This window comes from Periplaneta americana, chromosome 8 (genome assembly GCF_040183065.1).
Source record: "Periplaneta americana isolate PAMFEO1 chromosome 8, P.americana_PAMFEO1_priV1, whole genome shotgun sequence".
In the NCBI taxonomy this organism is placed as follows: domain Eukaryota; kingdom Metazoa; phylum Arthropoda; class Insecta; order Blattodea; family Blattidae; genus Periplaneta; species Periplaneta americana.
The window spans coordinates 61083993-61105646 of record NC_091124.1 but is presented as its reverse complement, the minus strand read 5'-3'; the positions used below and the strand labels follow the sequence as shown (position 1 = coordinate 61105646).

Sequence of the window (21654 nt, the reverse complement as noted above, 5' to 3'; positions counted from 1 at the left end):
GTGCCACTCTGAAAACACACACACTCCCTCTCCCCCCTCCCCCCCCCTCTCTCTCATAATGCAAATGTGGAACGCATTTTCTCTTTAATGCAGTCATTGTAACAGAAAGAGGCAACTTATTCTTGGAATCACTGCGAGGTATATTGGTAGCACAATATCATTTATTATTATAAGCTCTTTTCTTCCAAGGATTTTCGCTTCTATTTCTTAAATAGTAAGCACTTGTTGCACAAGGTAAGATCTGCAGAAAAATATGATTACTTATGACTGAGACAGTCTGCGTCAAGAATGAAATGTGGCTTGTATGCACACTACCTTCTTTTTAAGAGCAGCCGCGATGTTAACTTCCCGGACTTATCGAATTCATTAAGTTTGGCAAATTATTGGGGGGGGGGGGGGGGACTACCACCACCTATTCGGGTAATTTAATTCTTAAATATGGGAAGTTGAGTGTTTGGCCACACTGCTTGAAAATGATGAACGTGACAATGTCGCCAACGTAAGCAATTTGTTGCTAGTTTTAGCCCTCTCTGACAATTTTTAATACTTTTTCAGCGACAAAATTAATTACACTTTTGTACTGTTAAAATACAATTTTGTGACTTTAAGGTGCCGTTAGAGACAGGAATAAAATTTTCTCCACTGATAAAAGTTATTTAGCGATTTTTTATTGCTGCTTACCGACTTCTTTATTTACTCAGTTGGCAGCAGCGCTGAACCATGATTTTGTGCGGTGAAGTTTGAGGTTATGCATAACATGCTCTTGGCATAATTGCAACGTAAACTTAATTTATCTGCTATTTTAAGTAGTTATTATCCTCATTTTTGTTCAGTAGTTTAATTTTACTAATTACTAACTTAATTACTATTAGAACACCAATTTTTGCACTGTTGAAACATAGGCCCTCATGTTGACATTCTGCTTCTGTAAGGATAAATTTAATATCATAGACAAATAAAATAATATTAGTTTGGAAAACTTATTCTACTCTCTAATATCATGCACAATGTAAATTATGATCAATCTTTATGTAAAGATTGCGGAAAATACTCTTCGTAATGTTGAATGAAATTTAGGAATTACCATAGCCTAAAAGTGATTAGGAAATGGAAGTAGTTGAAATACATAATTATCCGGAATTAATGGATCAGTGTTGTGACTTAATAAATATGGAATGGCCCAGAAATAAAACTGCAAGGTATGAAGTTCCAATTTGAATGGTAATGTGTGTTATACAATTAGTGTGTTTACTGGTGCGTTGTAACTTGTTGAACTATTGATCAGTATGACTGTTTCTTTCAATATTTATGGTCTCAGCTTTTATTTTTCTAGAAAAGCTACACCAAAGGAGGCACAATTTTCTTTTGCTTATAACCATGAAACATTTTATAGGCTATTATTCTATGTTGCGACGCGAGATGAGTTGCATTGTTATGTTCATAGTTCTTAATAGTGGAAGAAGCGGCGCAAGGGACTACCGAGCTCAGGTGAAATTGTGGGAGATTGATATTATGGTGTGAGATTATTACCTAAATAACAACTTTTAATACAAATATGTAGTACGGATTTGTTTAATGTTATGTGTTACCCATATTCTTGAATGGAGATGACTAGGACACCTCCACGTTCGACTTGTTACTACCGGTATTACTTGTATAAGCCATTCGGTACCTATTTCGTGAAACCTACATGCTCGTAGAAAGAAGTGAACTGGGAAGCTTCCCTCCCTCATTACACTTCCAGTTGTAGGTAGCCTAGCTAGCTCGCTTACCCCACCATACGGTTCTTACTAACCGGTATGAGCTACAGCACACACAAGCATTTGGTTTCACGAAATAACGAATGACCTATACTTCTACATTAATTTCGTAGATTTTTTTTAAAATCCCATCACAATTTAGCCGTCCAGTAAGTTATTATTTGAAGGATTCAGGGAAAAACACGTTTATTCCAAATTTAGTCATTTTCATATTTTTAATGAATCTGGCAATTAAAATTGAGAGCTTTAAGCTCCCATAATCATACAGAGGAAAAACTCGCTTTGTTCCACATTATAAGTATAAGTTATTAAGGAAATGCTTACACTGGAAGAAACTGTCTTTTCTGCAGCCTGTTTAAACGTGTTTTTGCTCCTGGACCTTTAATTTATTATGAGTATTCTGACACAATAGGCCCTAACTTTGCACAGAACCCTAAGTTCGAAACTAGACAAGTTGCAAAAATAAAAATATCAACTGCTAACTGTTTTGTGCCTGGCTTTCAGTAAGTTTTGTGGTTGATGCACTGTAGTACTTTGAGGTGTTTATGAGGCCATAAAATTCATTGCATGAAAGCTTTTGGGCCCCTCACTAATTTTTTTTACAGTAGAAGTTTTTCTCTATCTGCTAACTAAATATTATCCATATTAAGAAAAACTGCATTGGAGCAGTTTTTTAAAGGAAAAAAGAAAAGCAAAAGTTCATGAAATATCAATATGACCCGATCCATATAATGCTCATATGTAAACATTATTTTACCGTTTCTGCTTTTTTTTTTGAGAGGGAGAGAGAAAGAGAGTGCATTTTCTTCTCCTTCTTGAGGGATTTCCTTTGTTGAAGGATTATTTATGAATGACCCTCTCATTCCGGTATTAAAGCTTATGGCTTGCTAATGATTTTATCCATGTTTATTGAGTGGTGGAATTGAAAATGTTTAAAACAGTCAGTTTAAAACTGAATTTTGCGATGTACAGTGCTCTCAAGCCTTACGAAGCTATAAGAGCAATATCTTTAGGTGAAATATGGACGAAATATGTGCAATGTTGGAGGAGTACCAGGTATCAATGTTTATACTATGCAGGAAATATTTAAAAGATGCAGAGAACTTCACATTGTCTCTTGAAGAACTGGACGAGCATCAGAAAAAAAATAGATTACTGTCAGGAATGATCCATATCTATGATTAAAAGTTTGATGGAAGAAGTAGATTGGAGAAAACAGAATTCATATCTTGAAGGCCAGGCAAGAATCCCTCGCTGACATATCAACATTGACTTTGACTTGCCTTTTCCAGGATGGACTCATGAAGAATCTATGCAGCTAGGTACTTACAAGTCCATTGTGCGCCCTATATATGCAGTGACTGTCCAAGTATGACATAAACTGGGTGCCATTCGTGAATCTGATGTCAACAGGCACTCCATCCTGCCACAGCTCTGACAGAGCAAGGTTATATCTCCAAACGAGTGCCTGTTAAACCATAGGATCTGGAACCCCAGGCTCATAAAATGAAATGAGGGGAAGGTGAAGAGTTTGGTGGAATGAAAGAGGGAAACAGGACTACCTAGAGAAAAAACCCTCTGCATTGTCTTTTTTGTTCACTACAGTTTCCAGCACAATTAGATACGGGATTGAACCTAGGCTGCCTGAATGGAAAAACTAGCATGCCTATGTGTATAGTGGAAAAATGTTTAAGTGAGAGATTGCATTGTTTATATTGATATTTCATGTAATGTTGCCTTCCTTCCCCCCCTCCCCTTGGTTCATTATTAGTAAATGGAGAGGCTGTTTCGTTAATATTTTGAAAAAATAACAGTTATTTTTCTTGAATGATAAGTGGTGTACTTGCTGAATTTGATCTGGAATTTGGGTTTGCTTTTTATCTATTAATGGAGTCTTTTTTTAATGTAATGTACCTATTAGCGTTTATTATCTGCTAACAGAGATTGGTATTAACTTAGTTCATTGCCACCAAACATCGATTTTCTGCTTGTGAATGAGTACTTCATGCAGGAGTCTGGCTCTTCTATACTCCAAAATCGGTTGTTTTAAAAATTAATATATCTACGCAGGTTGAATTAGGCTTTCTCTGAAGAGTGAAAAAGGAATGGGTCTATCTCTCCATCATAAACATGGCCCAAAATTCTTCTGCAAAACTTGCACCTAAAAATGTGATCACTGTATCATTGTAACATTATAGGGTTTTAGTAGTTTGGTTGCTTTCTGAACTGAACCATAGGAGATTCCTGTTTATTGAGAAAGCCACTTAAGAGGTTTTTTAGGAGAATTTTCTAGCCAAAATGCTATGTCCCAAACTTTCCTTCAGTAAATGCTCTTACATGTACAGTTGAGTTCGTTGTCTATAAGGTAACACTTCCAGTTATACGAAAGGAGCGTAATTTCGGCTTTCTGCAGGATTGTGCATCAGTGCATGTCACCAATATTTTTTTACAGACAGTTCATGATTTGTTTGAAGCAGGGTGATTACTAATAATGTATGGTCTCCACGATCTCCTGACCTTATACTTGTGACTGTTATCTCTGAGACACTCATAAGGAAAGAATATACGAAACACATCCACATAGGCCTAACTTAGACGAATTGAAAAATACTTGGCAGAAAATAGCCTCTGTTTCATGGCATTAACTGTAATGAGTGAAGGAGAATTTCTAAAGCCAGTATCAGAAATTTATACATACTAGACGAAGGAGGATGATTTCAACACTTTCTTGAGTAAATTAGGTTAGTAAAGCAATTTTTAACACTTTTTTTACCGTGGATAGTCTTGACAGATAGTTACCAATGTTGTGCTATGGAACCAGCCTAGACTCATGACCCAGTATTAAAAAGACAAATGTTTACAGAAATATGGAATCAGTCAGGATTCAGGTGCATTTGTCAATTGTTAGAAAAAGGCAATATAACGAGGATACAAACAGAGTTTGACGCCTTTTAATTTTTCTTTCAGAAGTCCCATCACTTATTGCCACATCTGTGGCTGGTCTTTTATCCAGGTGGCCTGGGTTCGATCTAGTAAGATCGTGATGGAATTTGTGGGGGACAAAGTAGACATTGCAGGGTTTTTTCCTCGCGGTACTCTCATTTCCCTCTCTCCTTCCAGCAACACTCTCCACCTTCCCCTCATTTCATCTATTGTCGGTAATAATAATTAAAATAGTCTGGGGTGAAGTCTTCTGTTTCTGATGCAGGAAGGGCTAGGGAATCCGGCCCCTGGAGCTCATCAGGCACTTGTCTGAGGATAAGACTTGGTTCTATCAGGGCTGAGACAGGATGGCTCACCTATAATTATTGGATTCACGAATGCCACCCAGGTCACTTCTTGAACTTGGACAATCATCGTATATAGTGCTGATCACCTTACTTAATACCCTAAAAGTGAAACCTAACCATTCTTCCCCTATTACTACATATACTAGTGGATTATGGTGATTTTCTAGCTCTCAGGTTGAATTTTCTTTTACCAACTTCGTTTCGAATTTCGGGTACTGACAAATACTACAACTGGCAATTATTTTCTGTTATGTTGACAGCAACAATTTCGGTTTGCAGTAAAGGAAACTGATGAAAATGCAAACAAGTAAATATATTTTAGATTAGGTCTCATGAATTGTAAACTGTTTAGTCAAAGCAATGAATTTCATGTTGCCAGACAAAATAGATTTTAATATTAGATTATACTAATCCTAATTACCAACATAATATGCGAGAAGTCTAGGTGGAAAATATATTATATCATAAATTATTGAACCATTTAGGAAACAACTCGGAACATAAAAATGAGATGTGGTAAATAAGCAAGACATTGTTATTGTTAATACTGTATTATTATTATTATTATTATTATTATTATTATTATTATTATTTCAGTACGTAGCATTGTGATTTTACCCCTCTTTGGTGATATCTGGTATTAGTTGGCAACACTGAACAGATGGCCAAATTAGATTTTTAGGAACTACACTTACGTGATCCTCACTATATATAGGGCGCACAATGGGCCAAAGCAAGTGTAAGTGCAAAGATCCGTCCTGATTCCGGTCCTCAAAAAGCCAAGCAAGTCTATCACTGATTTGTTAGTTGTTTTACTAAGGTCAGCCAGAAGTGGCAGATGGATTGCAGGAAATATTTCTTTCCCTATGCTACGGTATGTGATCAGTGGATTCTGTCATTTGCCAAAGAAAGACATTTCTCACGTAAGAACCATATATAGATCATTCACAAAAGAGTTGCTGATGTGGAGATATTCTCTGAGAAGCATCTGAACAGATGGCACCTGAAATGTGAGTCATGGATTACTGCTTTTAACCACACCACTCTGTATGAGAAATGGAGAAGAAAGAGCTTGATTGGGTGCAGAGTTGGTGAAGGTAGGCAGCAAGTAGTTAAAAGATAGTGGGATGAATTCCCCATCCAGCTGTCATTTGTCTCTAATCCTACTGTAGAGTGTTATGTCATAATTCATAAGAATTCATGGAAAAAACTTCAACAAAATTAATCCTTCTGCTCTCTGCTTTAAGCTTTATTTTGTACTTCTGTGTGAATTTTAAAGGATTGTAATAACCTATAAAATAATTTCTTTTTAGGTTGAGAACGCTGGAGATGTCTCGTGATGAATTACCTACTTGTCTTGTACTGGTCCTGTCACACGAAGTCCTGGGCCATAGTAAAATATCGCCAATTCCAAGTATTCCATCAGGATGTTTCATAGAATCAGGTTTGCAAAGAGAAAATATTAATTTTTTCATCAAAATGCTGTGGAGTAGGCTAATGGTTAGCATGTCTAACCGTGAGTTCTGACCTGAGTTCAAATTCTGGTTGGGACAAGTTACCTGGTTGAGGTATTTTCCTGGGTTTTCCCTTAATCCATTAATAGGAAATGCTGGGTAACTTTTAGTGCTGGACCTTGGACTCATTTTGCTGACATTATGACCTTCATTCATTTCACTCAGAAGCTAGATAACCATCACAGTGGATAAAACATCGTAATATATAAACTAATTAAAAAATCTCTTCATAAATGCTCAATACTATTTTGTCACATTACAGGTAGACGATTGGCATCTAGAAACGGTGTTTGATTTTTTATTGCAAGCACTGTACCTGAATTTAGTTCACAGTTCCATGAGAAACATGAGGAAATATATTCTAAGACAAAGACAACAGTTGTTACTTGTACTTCATGCAGTCAAGTAATATTATTTCATACTTGACACAGTTCTTATGTGTTGGGCCAGTTTTACCCATATTTGAAGAAGAGCATTATAAAACTCTTGAAAGAAAGAATATAATGCAGCATTAGTGACTAGTTTCCAAATTTTTTTCCATCCCTTTTCTTATTTTATTAGAAGGAAATAATTGTAAAAAAGACAAAAGAACATTTTATATAGTGACAGAAACATCTTTCAGTCTCAGTAACACAAAATAAGTGATAATAAAGTTAATAGTTGTACTAGTGCTGCTGCTGGTGATGGTCGCTGTGGTAATAATAATGTTGTTGTTGTTTTCTAATGCCAGGCGTTTGACAATAAAGTCATTTGACCTCTTGCACTCCAATATTTTTCAAAGATATTATCATGACCAGCCACTGAAGCACAGATTTTGAGGTGTTCCGAATCCATTTCTTGGTTTGAGTTGCACAATTTACAGTTAGGGGACTGATATATTCTAATTCTATGCAGGTGTTTGGCCAAACAATCATGGCCTGTTGCCAATCTAAATGCAGCTACAGACGATTTTCGTGGTAAATCGGGAATTAACTGTGAATTTTGATGCAGAGAGTTCCATTTTTTCCCTTGGGAATAATAATAATAATAATAATAATAATAATAATTTATTTTTTAATGGCAATGTCTTATTGATAATCATAGAATATTTGTAATGCATGCCTACACGGTGATTAGAATGAACATTCTGATTTATTCAATATTTATTCTTATCAATTGAAATTCTGGAAAGTGATAGAGTTAAATTCATGAAATGTAATAGATTCAAGGATGAAAGAAATTTTGACCAGATTGTGCTTTTACTTTCAGTGGTGATTCATCCTGATTACAGAGGAAAGGGACTTGGGAAATTCATCATGGCACGCACAGAAGATTATGTCAGAAGGTAACAGAAGATACAACTGAATTGTTCTGATGCTTGTAGTTCCTTAACTTGTCACTTTTGAATTTAAGAGTGCCTCTTACATTTGAGGAGCGTGTTTCATTGAAGGGAATCCTCTCCTTTCATGATTCAGCAACATTACTAAGTTGGGCGAGAGTTTGTATCCTGCTTGGGCTGCCCCTCTTCCCTCTTTTCCCAGCTGTAAGACGAATGTCAGGTAATTCCTTATGGAATCCTCGAACTTACTTCACCAAAATACTATCACGCTGTGTAGATCATAATATCACAGTCTAGTATATACAGTCACGAAACTTGAGTTGATGAGGTTGCTAGGAACAATAGACTGTGCAGGTACTATTTCGCATTGTCTGTAATGAGGCGATAGTAGCGATCCTAGTGGTTAGAAACTATCTACGGATGCATATTTATTACATATTGAGCTTCGTGATTGTATCTACTAGACTGTGATAATATATTGATAAACAACTTACCTACTATCTTTGGATGAATGACGCCCTAGTGAAATATTCCAACACCACCAGAGGACATAAATCAACGTGATGTGTATACAACCATTCAGTAGACAACACTAGAACGATATAGGGCGTCATTCATCCAAAGATTGTAATTATACATTAATTCGAATGGTCATCACTTTGAGCAGAACATATAAATGTTCTGTTTTAATAGGAGTATCAAAGTGCCATTTCACATTGAACTAGTAAGTACATACTGGTACCTACACTATGAGTTCTACATTCCTTTACACCCCTCAATGTTTTGTTTATTAGATTGGTACATTTGTGATACATTTATGAATAGGCCTTGAAGAAGTTAAGAGCCATTGGCTTAAGAGCTCAGTTGGCTAAGGCACTTGCCTGCCAATTCGGAGTTGCACTCGGGCATGGGTTCGAGTCCCACTTGAGCTAATTACCTGGTTGGGTTTTTTCTGAGGTTTTCCCCAACCATAAGGCGAATGTCAGGTAATCTATGGCGAATCCTCGGTCTCAGCTTGTCAAATATCATCTCGATATCATCAATTCCACCGATGCTAGTATATTTCCACTAATCTAAAAATGTATTTGCAGCTCTGTACTTGTAGGAGTTTCATTGTCAAAACAAAATCAATGGTTCAATGAACTTGTAAACATTTATATGGTTAAGTACTCTTTGTCTCTTATGGCAGCTCACAAATGGTGAGAAGATTTCTAAATTCATTTCAAGCGCGATTAAATAACCAAATTAAAATAGTACATTATGCAACGAGCCTATAATGATAGTAATTAAGAAGCGAGTATGGATGTTTATGAAATGAGCGCGAGTTTCATACGACTTTTTATGCTCGACCATATTTCTAACTTGAAATTATTCATTTTATTTGTATCTAACTGACCTTGAGCAATACCTCGTAAATTGTGAGATGTGCGGAGACGCGAAAGTATTGATTTTTTCTGAGGAACAGATGTCCACATTGACCTTGTATAAGAACCTACAGAGTAAACTAAATATTAACTTTGATATAATATTGAAATTAAATTAGACATTGAAAAACGAGATGACAAATTGAATTTATTTGAATATTATTTACAATTAACGCTAATTATTATAGTAACAGAACATAACCTTCTGCGACAGTATTGGATTTCCAGCCTCCGTGACTTTTCGCTAATTCTCTTTCGATTGCATATCCGAGAATAATCGATACTTGCGGTTTTATAACGGTACAAAGCTGACTTGTCATTGGCTGAACACCTGTAAGCTGACTTGTCATTGGCTGAACACCTGTACTTTAATGAGTAGGTGTACTTTAATGACATGCATTAAAGGACTGCTACCAGGTGTATAATTACTACATTTCGGCACGGTCGAGCATAAAAGAGTTTAAGTGATTCATTGAATAAAAGTACATGGTATCATTTAAAAAATGAAGTCATTATGTACTCATATCTCCTTAATGAACAAGGTCAGAAGAAAGATATACCCATAGTATTAATACCCTATTGTATTTAAATAACTTTTTGAAAGAATTTTTCATTTGGCACCTAAGGAAAAATGTATTTTATGTGAGTAAGATAAGTGGGACACTCTGTATAATAATATAACGAAAAATCAGCAATGCAACACTTTCAGACATAAAGTTAATAATATATTCTCTTGTAATGCTCTAAAGAGCAGTAATCTCCTTCATTGTTATTGGGATGCAATTTTGGTGTTATATGATATATTTTTTTTATTGTCAACAACAAATACATTCTGTAATGGTGACCCTCACATTTTTGTGTATTTGCTTCCATTACATTATTTACATTCACCTTTTCACAATACGAACCTTTCCTAATTAGTTATACCCTTATTTCTTTTATGGTTAATAAGATTACCCTTATCGCTTTCTATCCTTCATTTTTATCATCTATTTGTTGACATTATTTACACTCATCATTACTTCCATCGTAGACCAAATTTAATTGTAAGCCCTACTGTTAATTTACATTCTTGTTAATCAGTTTTATCTTTTTACTCCTTTGCTCCTATTTACAGTCAGTTGTTCTGGTTCTGATACATAATCCTCAATCACTTGCCTACTCGTTATTATACATGGCATATTCTCTTTGATACCTGATTTGTTTAATGTGCACTGAAATTCTGCTCCATGTTAAACTTGTGTAAATGACGCCCATATAAATTTAGTATTAGTATTTATTTATTTAACCTGGTGGAGATAAGGCCGTCAGACTTTCTCTGCCCCTGTACCCTCTACCTCTAGTTGAAACCATAATGTTGCTTTCACTTTTATGTTAAGTCTGTATAAATGGTCCTTAATATTCAAAACTTCTCATGTTTTTGTCTTGCTTCTCTCTAGAAAATTCTAATTTAACATAAATGGCTTACGATTTCGGTATCTTGTTACATTTTATAATTATTTTTTTCAGTCGAGGCATACAGACCGCCTACCTGTCTACAATAGATAAACAGGAGTTTTATCGCAAACTTGGCTACACGGAATGTGAACCTGTGCAGATCTATGGCGGTCCCGTAGCAAGGAAATTGAATGCTGAACTCGAGTCATTAAATAAAATAAATAAAACAAATGATTCTAAGGAAGTACGTTTGCCACTGGCGTCCTCTGTCAGTACAGTCACAATGTCTCCTCCTCCCCCACCTCTTCCTCCATCTCCAGCTAATACAGCTGCTGTAGTGTCTCGTTCAACAAAAGTATATATGAAGAAAGATTTATAGTTCATTAATAATAAATTTGCTCAAATTACTTTCAATGTAAATTTCCAAAATTTAAATTGGATTGAACTGAAATGGCAGAAAGCTATCTTTCCTGTACCAGTACCTTAAGAGATTGTCATCGTCGTCGTCATCATGATCATCGTTTGAATATTATTGTCCATTCCAACACTTCGAAACACCACCATTTATCTTTTATTCAGTCATCCTAACATTCTTCCTTGCGGATTGTAAGACATTGCCCTTAAACGGCTCTTAATAGTCTGCTGTTCCCTGGTGTATCCCCGATTTATAATTTGTGTTGGGCAAGCCCGTGGGCCAGGTAACACTGGGATTTTCTCCGGAAACCGACCTCCGGTTCCTCTGTGGCATCCCAACAAATCTCCATAATCAGCTCATCGCGAGTGTAGTGTAGACTAGCCTCTAGTGCGCACCCTGAGCAATGACTCTGTCAGTAAATTGATCTACGTAACTGGCTTCATATGGGTGAATGATGTAAGTCAAGTACCCACCATTAGTTAAAAAAAAAAAAAAAGAAAAGTAGTTGTCTGTTCAGTATGTTTTAGCATTATGTTCTGTATATTTTTTCATGTTTTATTGACACTTATGACATTTAATTAAGACATCACAAAATGGAATATTATGTTCAGACCCCTTCACGTGTTTTAAGCACATTGTAGCTCATCCTTTTTTTTTCCAGATGTATTTCAGAATTGGTCAGTTATATTTCGGAAAGTATCATTTGTGTTTCGAATTAGTTAATTAAATTTAATAAAGTATAATTTGTATTTAGAGAGAGTATCATCGAAATGATAATTGTCCAAATCTTGGATTTAAAATATCGGCATCCTAATCAATTCAAATGAACAAAAAAGAAAATGTTGTTGTTGTTTTCTAATGCCAGGCGTTTGACAGTAAAGTCATTTGACCTCTTGCACTCCAATATTTTTCAAAGATAGTATCATTACTAGCCACTGAAGCACAGATTTTGAGTGTTCCGAATCCATTTCTTGGTTTGAGTTAAATGGCAAGTTGTAGCCGATTTAAGTGAACACCATATTTTAACGTTTTGGTGGCTACTTCAGTCACACACAACCCCCCAGAATGTCTGGAGGACCATACCTGCTGTTGGTCGACGGGTCCATTGGACCTAGCTGGGAGATCTTAAAAAGAAAATGTAAATTAATGTTAGAAAAATGCATAATGAAATTTTAAAATTTTTAATAATGAAATTTTAAAAAAGAATATTCTGCGACAAGAATGGTGGCTATCAAAACAATAAAAATTTATTGAAAATAAATAATATACATTGAATATTGCAAAGATGAATAGAGATGGTGATTGATGATGTTCAGTGAAGATTTTAAAATGGTTGATGCAATTGTCTGAAGAATCTTATCAGGAACCTTTAATTTTCTGAGGATCTCCAATGTAAATTTGGGAATTGTTCCTCGCGCACCAAATATAAGTCCAATGACATTCCAATCTTGAATATTATATTTATGACTGAGATCATCACAGCATGGAAGGTAAATAGCTCATTTCTCTTCATGTACCTGCTTTGGTTGATCTTCATTAATTTCGAACCTTACAGTGGGGCCAAGAATGAGACCAGTTTTTTTATCTCGGTCAATTATTATGATGTCAGCACGCAGTGTAGATCCTTCCGTAGAAAGACATTGAACTTCCTCATATACTTCGTAATTTAACTTCAGAAAGTGCCATTTGTATTTCGAATTAATTAATTAAATTTCAGAAATCGTCATTTGTATTTAAGAATAGTTAGTTTAACTTCAGAAAATGTATTTGTATTTCGAATTAGTTAATTAAATTTCAGAAATCGTCCTTTGTATTTCATAATAGTTAATTTAACTCCAGAAAATGTCATATGTATTTCTGATTAGTGAATTAAATTTCAGAAAGCATTATTTGTATTTCAGGAGTAAATTTGACTTCAGAAATCATTTGTATTTCAGAAAGAGTAAATTGCATTTCAGACAATATGAGCCCACAATTCGCTATTTTCAAGATCAGTATAGCTTTAAAAATATAATTGTGGTGGGTATCTTGATCAATACAAATGACGATTTCTGAAATTTAATTTAAACATTCTGGCTTACAAATGAGTAAACTGAAGTACAATTGACTAAACTTAAATATAAAATATGTTTTCTCAAATGAAATAGACTAAACTGAAATTCAGGTAATGTTCTCCAAAATATAATTATCTAATCTGGTATACAAATTATACTTAACGAAATATATTTGGAAAAGGTGTAGTGTATTACACGTGAGACATTTTTGGTGAAGAAAGCGGTTGATTACTTATTTTACCAGACACCGCCATAGCCCATGTGGTAGCACGTTATCGTGCTGATCTGGATTTGTGCTCGGCTTGGCTCCATTCCCACTTGGCTGATTACCTAGGTGTTTTTTTCCCTCCGAGGAATGTCAGGCAATCCTAGGCGAATTTTCAGATTCACCTTGCTAAATATCATCTCGTTATTACCAATTTCATTGATTTTAAATAGCCCAATACTTCATACAGTGTCGTAAATAACCGAATAAAAGTCTTATTACTGTCTTAATTTTTCTATTAGTACATTATTGCCAATCTGGTAATTCATAAATCATTCTTAAATAATTCTAAGCAAAAAAAAAATAAAATCTTCTGTTATCATCACTCTGTTCATTTTTATATTAGTACGTTGTTGTCAAGTTATAAGTTGCACAATTCCTTTACTATTTTACAAAAATAGAGAAGGGCGTTATAATTGAGAGCTAAATCATGATGTTCTTTCTATCCCTCTCTCTCCTGCCTTTGCCTATATAAGAGCAATCCCTCGCTTTTCTTCTGCTGTGGTCTGTACTAGAAAATTCAAGCTAGGCTAAATAAGGAACTTTATTAATGTTACATTTACGTTATTCCTTTCATAAGTTGTGCGCCACATGTGATAAATAACATGTGTGTGGCTTATTTCTGTATTCAGTTTTCTAAGTTCATAAATAACTCTCGTGGACTGTTTCGTTTTCTCTTGATCTCAAATCTGTGGATAGTATGAATTTTCTCGTCTGTTTCACTTTATGGATGACAGTACCTGGAGAAATTGTAGAATGGTGGCAGCAGAGGAAACTGGAGTATCTCGGAAAAACTGTCGCAATGTCTTTGTTCACTTCATATTCTACTTGAGTTTACTAGAATATGAATGTGGATTACTGATTGGAAAGCAAATGATGCAGCATTTCAGCTAGTTGTGCACCATATGGTTATACTTGATAATAATTTATTTTTTAATTCTGTACATGTCTCCATAATTTGTTTTCAGTACATAAACTTACTATAATATGTGAAAATGAGTACTGTTACTAAATTTAATCTCATACTATAAAATTGTTTATATAAATTATAATTACTGCATGCAATTTTTTGACAAAAGTGTGCATTTTTAAAAGGTTTTCACTTTTCTCTCTGAAATCTGTTTGTTTACACCACATTTCACATCTTTTGAAGTTACTATACAGACCTTTTTTTACAGTCAGCATGTAGTGTTGGCTTAAATTTATTTATTTACTTATTTATTTATTGTATCACACTTAGCCAACATGGAAAAATTCAAATATCTTGGAGCAACAGTAACAAAATATATAAATGACACTCGAGAGGAATAAATATGGAAAATGCTTGGTATTATTCTGTTGAGAAGCTTTTGTCATCCAGTTTTCTCTCAAAAAATTTGAAAGTTAGAATTTATAAAACAGTTACAGTACCGTTTGTTCTGTATGGTTGTGAAACTTGGATTCTCACTTTGAGAAAGGAACAGAGGTTAAGGGTGTTCGAGAATAAGGAGCTTAGAAAAATATTTGGAACTTAAAGGGATGAAGTTACAGGAGAATGGAGAAATTTACACAGTGCAGAACTGCACTCATTGTATTCTTCACTTAACATAATTAGGAACATTGAGATGGACACGGAATGTAGCATATATGAGTGAATCAAGAAATGCGTATAGAGTGTTAGTTGGAAGACCTGAGGAAAAAAGGACCTTTGGGGAGAGCGAGACGTATATGGAAGGATAATATAAAAATGGATTTAAAGGAGGTGGGATATGACTGTAGAGACTGGATTAATCTTACTTAGGATAGGGACCGATAGCTGGCTTATGTGAGGGTGGCAATGAATCCTGAGTTCCTTAAAAGTCATTTGTAAGTAAGTAAAAACACCTAGCCAGATACGTTCCTTTACTGATGTTATGAATAATTTTCTGCTGGTTGAATCGACTTTATAATTTTTTTTTTTTGTACATTTTCCATGTTTTACAAAGGTTTTAACTTTAATAATGGCAACTGTTTATTTGCAACAGATACCAAATAGATATCCGTTTCAAAGTTTTACAGTCCTTCGATGTAGTCATTAGTGTTGTCTACAACCCATTGCCAGTGATTTGGAAGTCGTAGGATGCTGTTAGCAATACCTGTTCTGTTGATAGTTCGAATGGAGCAGTCTATTGCCTGATGAATCTCTGGAACAGTTCTTAAGTGAATGACATGAAGTGGTTCACTCATTTTACGAATCAAGTCGAAATCACAGGGCCTTAAATCTGGGGAGAATGGTGGATGGTACAGCACTTCCCAGCCCCATTGATCAAATACATGAGCCACAGCTTGGGATTTATGCACCCGAGCATTGTTCTGGAAGATGATAGGTGGGGTCTGCAGAAAGTGTCGCTGCTTTTCTCTCAACACTGGTCGCAGGTTGTGTTTCAAAAATGAATTGTAGTACTCCACATTGATAGTACATTGTTGGGGTAAGGTATACATTAAGATCACACCATCATAGTCATACACGAGAGTCATCATTAACTTTCAGTTGGTAGGAGTTTGACCAACGTTTGATTTTCGTGGTGTCCTGTAATGATGCCACTCGTTCAATTGGCATTTCATTTTTTTTACTCGTAAGTCCTGGCCCATGATGATGCTGTGTAAGAATGCCTCTCCTTTGCGCTCATAGCTCCAAGTGGGTATAAGCAGTGTCGTTTCGCAGCCATTCTGTCAAAGCATGCAGGACCCATTGAGATGCAGTTTTTCTCATGCCCAGGTGTTCCTTCAGAATGTGAAAGTCATATACACTGATCTTCTCTCTCAGGGTAACTACCGAACTGTATGGCCCCGATCCATCACCATAATGCAGAAACAGAAAACACCTCTTTTTCACTGACTTCAGGATCACCTGGCTGAGACGTGTCTGTTACATTTTGACATTCTTCATTGAAGGCTTTTACCCATCTTTTAACTGTTCTGTGAAGCAATGCAGATTGCCTACAAGCCTCTAAAAGGCCTTGATGATTCATGCTGTATGACCTGTGGTGCATTCCGTCTTTTTATCCAACTCTGCTGCTCCTGTTTCTAGAACTTCGTGACAACGCTACAGTAGATTTCCAGCTAACACGAGATTATTCTTCTCGTCATTGCGCAAGTGCATGAAATGGGGAGGAGGAGTCCATGTGCTCTGATGTAAGGTAGGTATGTAACTAACGTGTGGTATAAGTGATAATATCTGGTTTCGTTATGTGGCATCTCTACAGCAGGGTTGCCACTATTAAAGTTCTAACCCTCATACTTTTTAAAGAAATCAGTATTTTTTTACTGTTTTTAAAACTTGTGTGATATTTTCCACATAATTTTTGGAATCCATATAATTCAGATATATGTTTTTTGAAGTTGAATTCATAGATGTACTGGTACGTGTATATATGGAGAACATTGTTTTATATCTGTTTTCTTTTTGGGCTGTTTTTGAAGTTCGTCTGTTATGCCTACATAATTCAGATAGAGTTTTTTCAAGTTGAATCACAGACTTATGCATGGTGGTTGAATTTGTATCTGATTGATTGTTTGTCTTTGAATGTCGTAACTTCTGTTCCCTTAATTTTAAAGTATATTCTGAACTTCTGTTTTCTTAATTTTAAAGTATATTCTGGAAGAGGGATCTTCCTGATTGTCTTAATTAAGTTACTTCGTACATCATGAAGTGTGTGTTTCATCATTAGTACATTACTAATTTGACTTAACCCCTCATAATTAGCTGTCGATACATAAGTGTTCTCATAATCGAACATTGACATTATGATATAATCGTGATATTTAATATTGTCCCCATTCTGGCTGCAGTAATTTTTTTAGTTTTCCTAAACATATTTTTTTTGTTTCACAACTGCAGTTCATGGCTGAAAGCATCCTGTGATGTAGATAGAATAAGGTCCAATATGTGATAAGTTTCAAATAAACTTCATTTTTATTACTGGATGACATCTACGTGCACAAACTACATAAATATCTTTGAAATATAGTAATTGTAACTGCAAAGCATTGCAGGTCTTGCAACTATATATCACATTTAATGCTGGACATGACATATCATTCTGTATCAAATGAATGTAAGCAATACGATGGATATTCTGCCCATGCTTTGACATTTTTCAGGTCATTTCGTATTTTCATTTCATTAACACAATAATATTGATGTGAAATTATGTTTCGAAGACTTTTGTTCTCTCTGAATAATTTGTACCAAATCTTTACCTGGAAGATATAACCAATTCCTATCATCCTCATAATTTGCTTGCTATCAGTATGTAAGTGTTATATAATCATTTTATTGGAGTTTTGAGTTCTAGCACTTTCAGGCACTTTTGATTATATTTCTTTTTTGAAGCAAAAATAAAGTCCCAGTGAGGAGTGGTTGGTATATATTGTGCTCCATTTTCTGAATTAACAATCGGAAAGTGGTAATCTCCACCTGGAGAACTAAATGAGTGACTTTTTACCTCTGAATTGTTTTCTCTTTTTTATTTTTTTTTCCCGAAAATTTTGTCATCCTTCAGAGGGATTATTATGGTCTTGCACAACTTCTGTAGATATCAGTAAATGCAGTTGGGCGTATTTTTTTTAAACGCTGAAAGATATTCAAACATAAGCGTCTCACTACTTGGGAAGTAGTTGACTGATCAAAACTTAATGAGAATGGGAAACCTTTTTTGTTATGTCCCACACTATTTAAATTGTTATGAAAGTAGATTATTGCTAGTTAAGACAAATATTTCTATTATTAAATACAACTGCGGATTAATACGTGATACATTTTCCATTTGTTTTACCACTTAGACGCAAAACAAAATTAAAAAAGATGAAGATAACATTTAATGGATATTTATTACAGAAGCATGAGCATTGTTGTTTAAGTTCTGTGATAAGCTGTGAAATAATTGCTGAGGAAAAGTTTTGAACTAAATCAAACAATAATTAGTGGATTGGATTTATTCCGAAACAAATAGCAAATTCAATATTTCTGAGGAGTGGGGAGCACACAGTGGGCATTTTCCCCACAAAGGTCCCTCACCCCAGTACCAGTAGTGCTAGGAAGGTGACTATACGTGAGGGAGGTGGAGTTACATGTGACTGTGATAAAAAGTGTCTTCATATGAACTCGAGTTTGTAGAGTTCTCATCAGTGGCGGTTCCTCGGGGGAGGGAAGGGAGGAACGTCCTCCTCACATTTTCTTCTTTTGAAAGTAAATACCAAATAAAATATGTGCCTTGAAATTCGAGGAAGATTCTATAATTTTTAAGTTCACAGCTATAGGAAAAACTCGGTTGATCGAGTTTTAAACGACGCGTGCTCATGTGCTGTAGAAAACTGTGAGAAAGATGCGAGATTGTCTGTGTAGAGGAAAGGCACTCCATTCCTCCTCTACTGCAGTTAACACACATAGACAACAGCGCACTAGTGGCCAGAGAAAGAAGCAGAGTTTTAAAGCAAGTAAATGAATGGAGAGGGAGGAGATCCTCCTCTGAATCAGTCATGGGCGGGAAATAGAAACTGACTGGTGGTGCAGCAAGCTCGCTACCGCTGCCACCTAACGATGTTGCATTCAACCGGACTATAACACATCTAGGAGGAGAGACAACAAAAACAGTTTTAATGCAATGCTATGAAAGACACCATGTAAACTTTTTTTTAGTTATAAATCAAAAATATTATTCATTGCACTTTATATAGGCTACTATTCATGGTTTGAAACTTTCGTGGATATTTGAAAGTTAAAGTCGGGTTTATGTAAAACAAAGAGGAAGTAGTTCTACGTAGTTGGCCTCTGAAATTCACTTCTATTCATTGTTTACTAGACAGGGCAACACCCAAGCTGTCAGTTTTGTACAAATATATTTGAAACTGAAAGTAGGTACTCCAAACTAGCCTACATTATTTTTAAAATAAAAAATTAATCGGTCACCGGCAGCTTTGAACAATAATGACAGTATGACTTTACAAGAACTGACATTCTTCAAAAGCATGTGATACTGAACTTGTAAAATGTACATGTGGCAACACAGACCACGTGGGTGGGTGCAATGTTCTCGCTTTCCTCAGATTATTGCCCATTTCCATTTCCGTAAAACGGTTCCTGTTACAAGTTAGTAGCTAGTCTCTTCCAACATGTGTGATGCTGTAGTGTGCTCGAAAAATCCTACGAGGTTGTGAATTTCCTTGTAATTGTTAATTTGCGCAATTATTCAACAATGAATGGAAGTGAAAACATATATTTTGGACAATTTAGGAAACTCAGTTTACAAGAACAGATTACTGCTATACAGAACACTACCTGGTCTTACATGTATGCATGTAGGCTAATTTGTAGCATGTTTCATTCAAGAAGGTGTCATTTCGTGCTGTTAACTTCTTTCCTCCTCTTAAGAAATATGCAGGAGCCGCCACTGGTTCTCATTGTACAAATTTATAGAGCTGTGAACTGTTAGGCTATTCAAATCAAACTGTTTAATTTTTGTTACTTTACACATGAGGATATCTGCCAATGCAAGATCATACCTTTATCTTTGAGTAAATTTACTTGACTGTGTAATATCTTTTACTAATGTTATTAATTTTATATTACGACTTTAATAAATATGAACTTGAAATTGTTGCAATTGTATTTATTATTATATATAATTCCTGGTGAACTGAACTGGTGTTTGGTTGTGTATTATAGTGTTTTCCATTCTTTTGCAACAGGGTTCCCTCAAACATGGAAGTTTAAGTCTGCTCAGTAATTTTGATTCTTGTGTCTCTCTGGCCAATGTGTATCTCCCACTACACAACTTCACGTTGCGTATGTGTGTGTTTCGAGACTGCTAATGAAGGCTCTACAATTGCCCAACGTGTCACCATCAGCGAAAAACGACTTGCGAGCACATCTGCCTGTGCAGAGCATCCCAGTGACACAGAAATTTGATAGAATGGTATTTGTTCAAAGCCTATAAGGCTGATAAATCTGTTATATGTGTAATTAACTTCATATGTTAAGAAAAACACAATTTACATCCTTTAAGATAAACCTGTAGAATCGAATTTCTGGTTGATTTTTTTTTATCCCTTTGATATGTGCAAATACCATTTTAAAGTAATGTGTAGTGCCCCCTTGGAAATTACTACACAGTTACTGAAACAACACTATTTTTATCATCTATAATATCACAGTCCAGTATATACAGTCACGAAGCTCAATACGTAGGAAATATGCATCCATAGATAGTGGCTAATCACTAGGATCACTATTATCGCCTCATCACAGACAATGCAAAATAGTACCGGCACAGTCTATTGTTTCTAGTACCGTAAACTGGGGTTACTTTGAACACACAGGAAACATTGAACATTTTTTCAGAAAATCATATTTAGGTTTCTAGATGTTACACTTGTTAGATGGAGGTAAATTTGGTATAGGAATGATTTTTATGATAATTTACCTCCATCTATAACAAATGCAGCATGTAGAAACCTAAATATGATTTTCTGAAAAATGTTCAAAGTTACCTCTGTGTTCAAAGTAACCCCAGTTTACGGTACCCTCAAAACTCAAGCTTCGTGACAGTGTATATATATATATATATGTGTGTATATATATATATATATATATATATATATATATATATATATATATATATATAGAGAGAGAGAGAGAGAGAGAGAGAAAATGTGATTATTATTATTATTCTCTCGGTTCTTGCCATCTTCTTAAATCGCGCGCATGCTACCACCATCTCACATCGGCACTCTAATAGATAGCACATCCTTTAAAATTGCAATGGCTTTACGCCGTGGTTGTAAACTCTGCCAGCCACACCAATGTATTTGTGGAGGAATTGCTGATATTTACGGCCATCATGCACTCAGCTGTGCGAGGAGCAAGGGTCGCATTCCCAGACATACATCACTCAATGATATCATTAAAAGATTTCTGCCTTCTTGTGGCATCCCGTCTCTTTTGGAACCACCAGGTATTAGTCGCGCAGATGGTAAATGACCCGATGGTCTTACCTTAATTCTATGGTCTAGAGGAAAATCTTTAATTTGGGACTGCACTTGCGTTGACACTCTAGCTCCATCCCACTTGCCGAATACCTCCAGACGCGCAGCATTTGCTGCTGAATTAGCCATGAAGAAGAAGGTCAATAAATACCGGTATGCTCATCTTCTAGACA

General features: G+C 35.4%; 1 protein-coding gene across 3 annotated transcripts; it reads left to right on the top strand.

The window, feature by feature from the left end:
- Positions 1 to 501: 501 nt before the first annotated feature.
- Positions 502 to 20095, top strand: LOC138704741 (N-alpha-acetyltransferase 80-like). 3 transcript variants are annotated; one of them, XM_069832912.1, is made up of 5 exons: positions 502 to 1199; positions 3053 to 6147; positions 6364 to 6494; positions 7813 to 7888; positions 10816 to 20095. In XM_069832912.1, exons 3-5 carry the CDS (start codon positions 6380 to 6382, stop codon positions 11120 to 11122), a joined length of 498 nt encoding a protein of 165 aa, XP_069689013.1. In that variant the 5' UTR covers positions 502 to 1199; positions 3053 to 6147; positions 6364 to 6379; the 3' UTR covers positions 11123 to 20095. The 3 variants fall into 3 exon arrangements, with proteins under 3 accessions (XP_069689013.1, XP_069689014.1, XP_069689012.1); XM_069832913.1 differs by lacking the exon at positions 3053 to 6147 and having other exon boundaries at positions 502 to 779; XM_069832911.1 differs by lacking the exon at positions 3053 to 6147 and having other exon boundaries at positions 505 to 1199.
- Positions 20096 to 21654: the final 1559 nt, after the last annotated feature.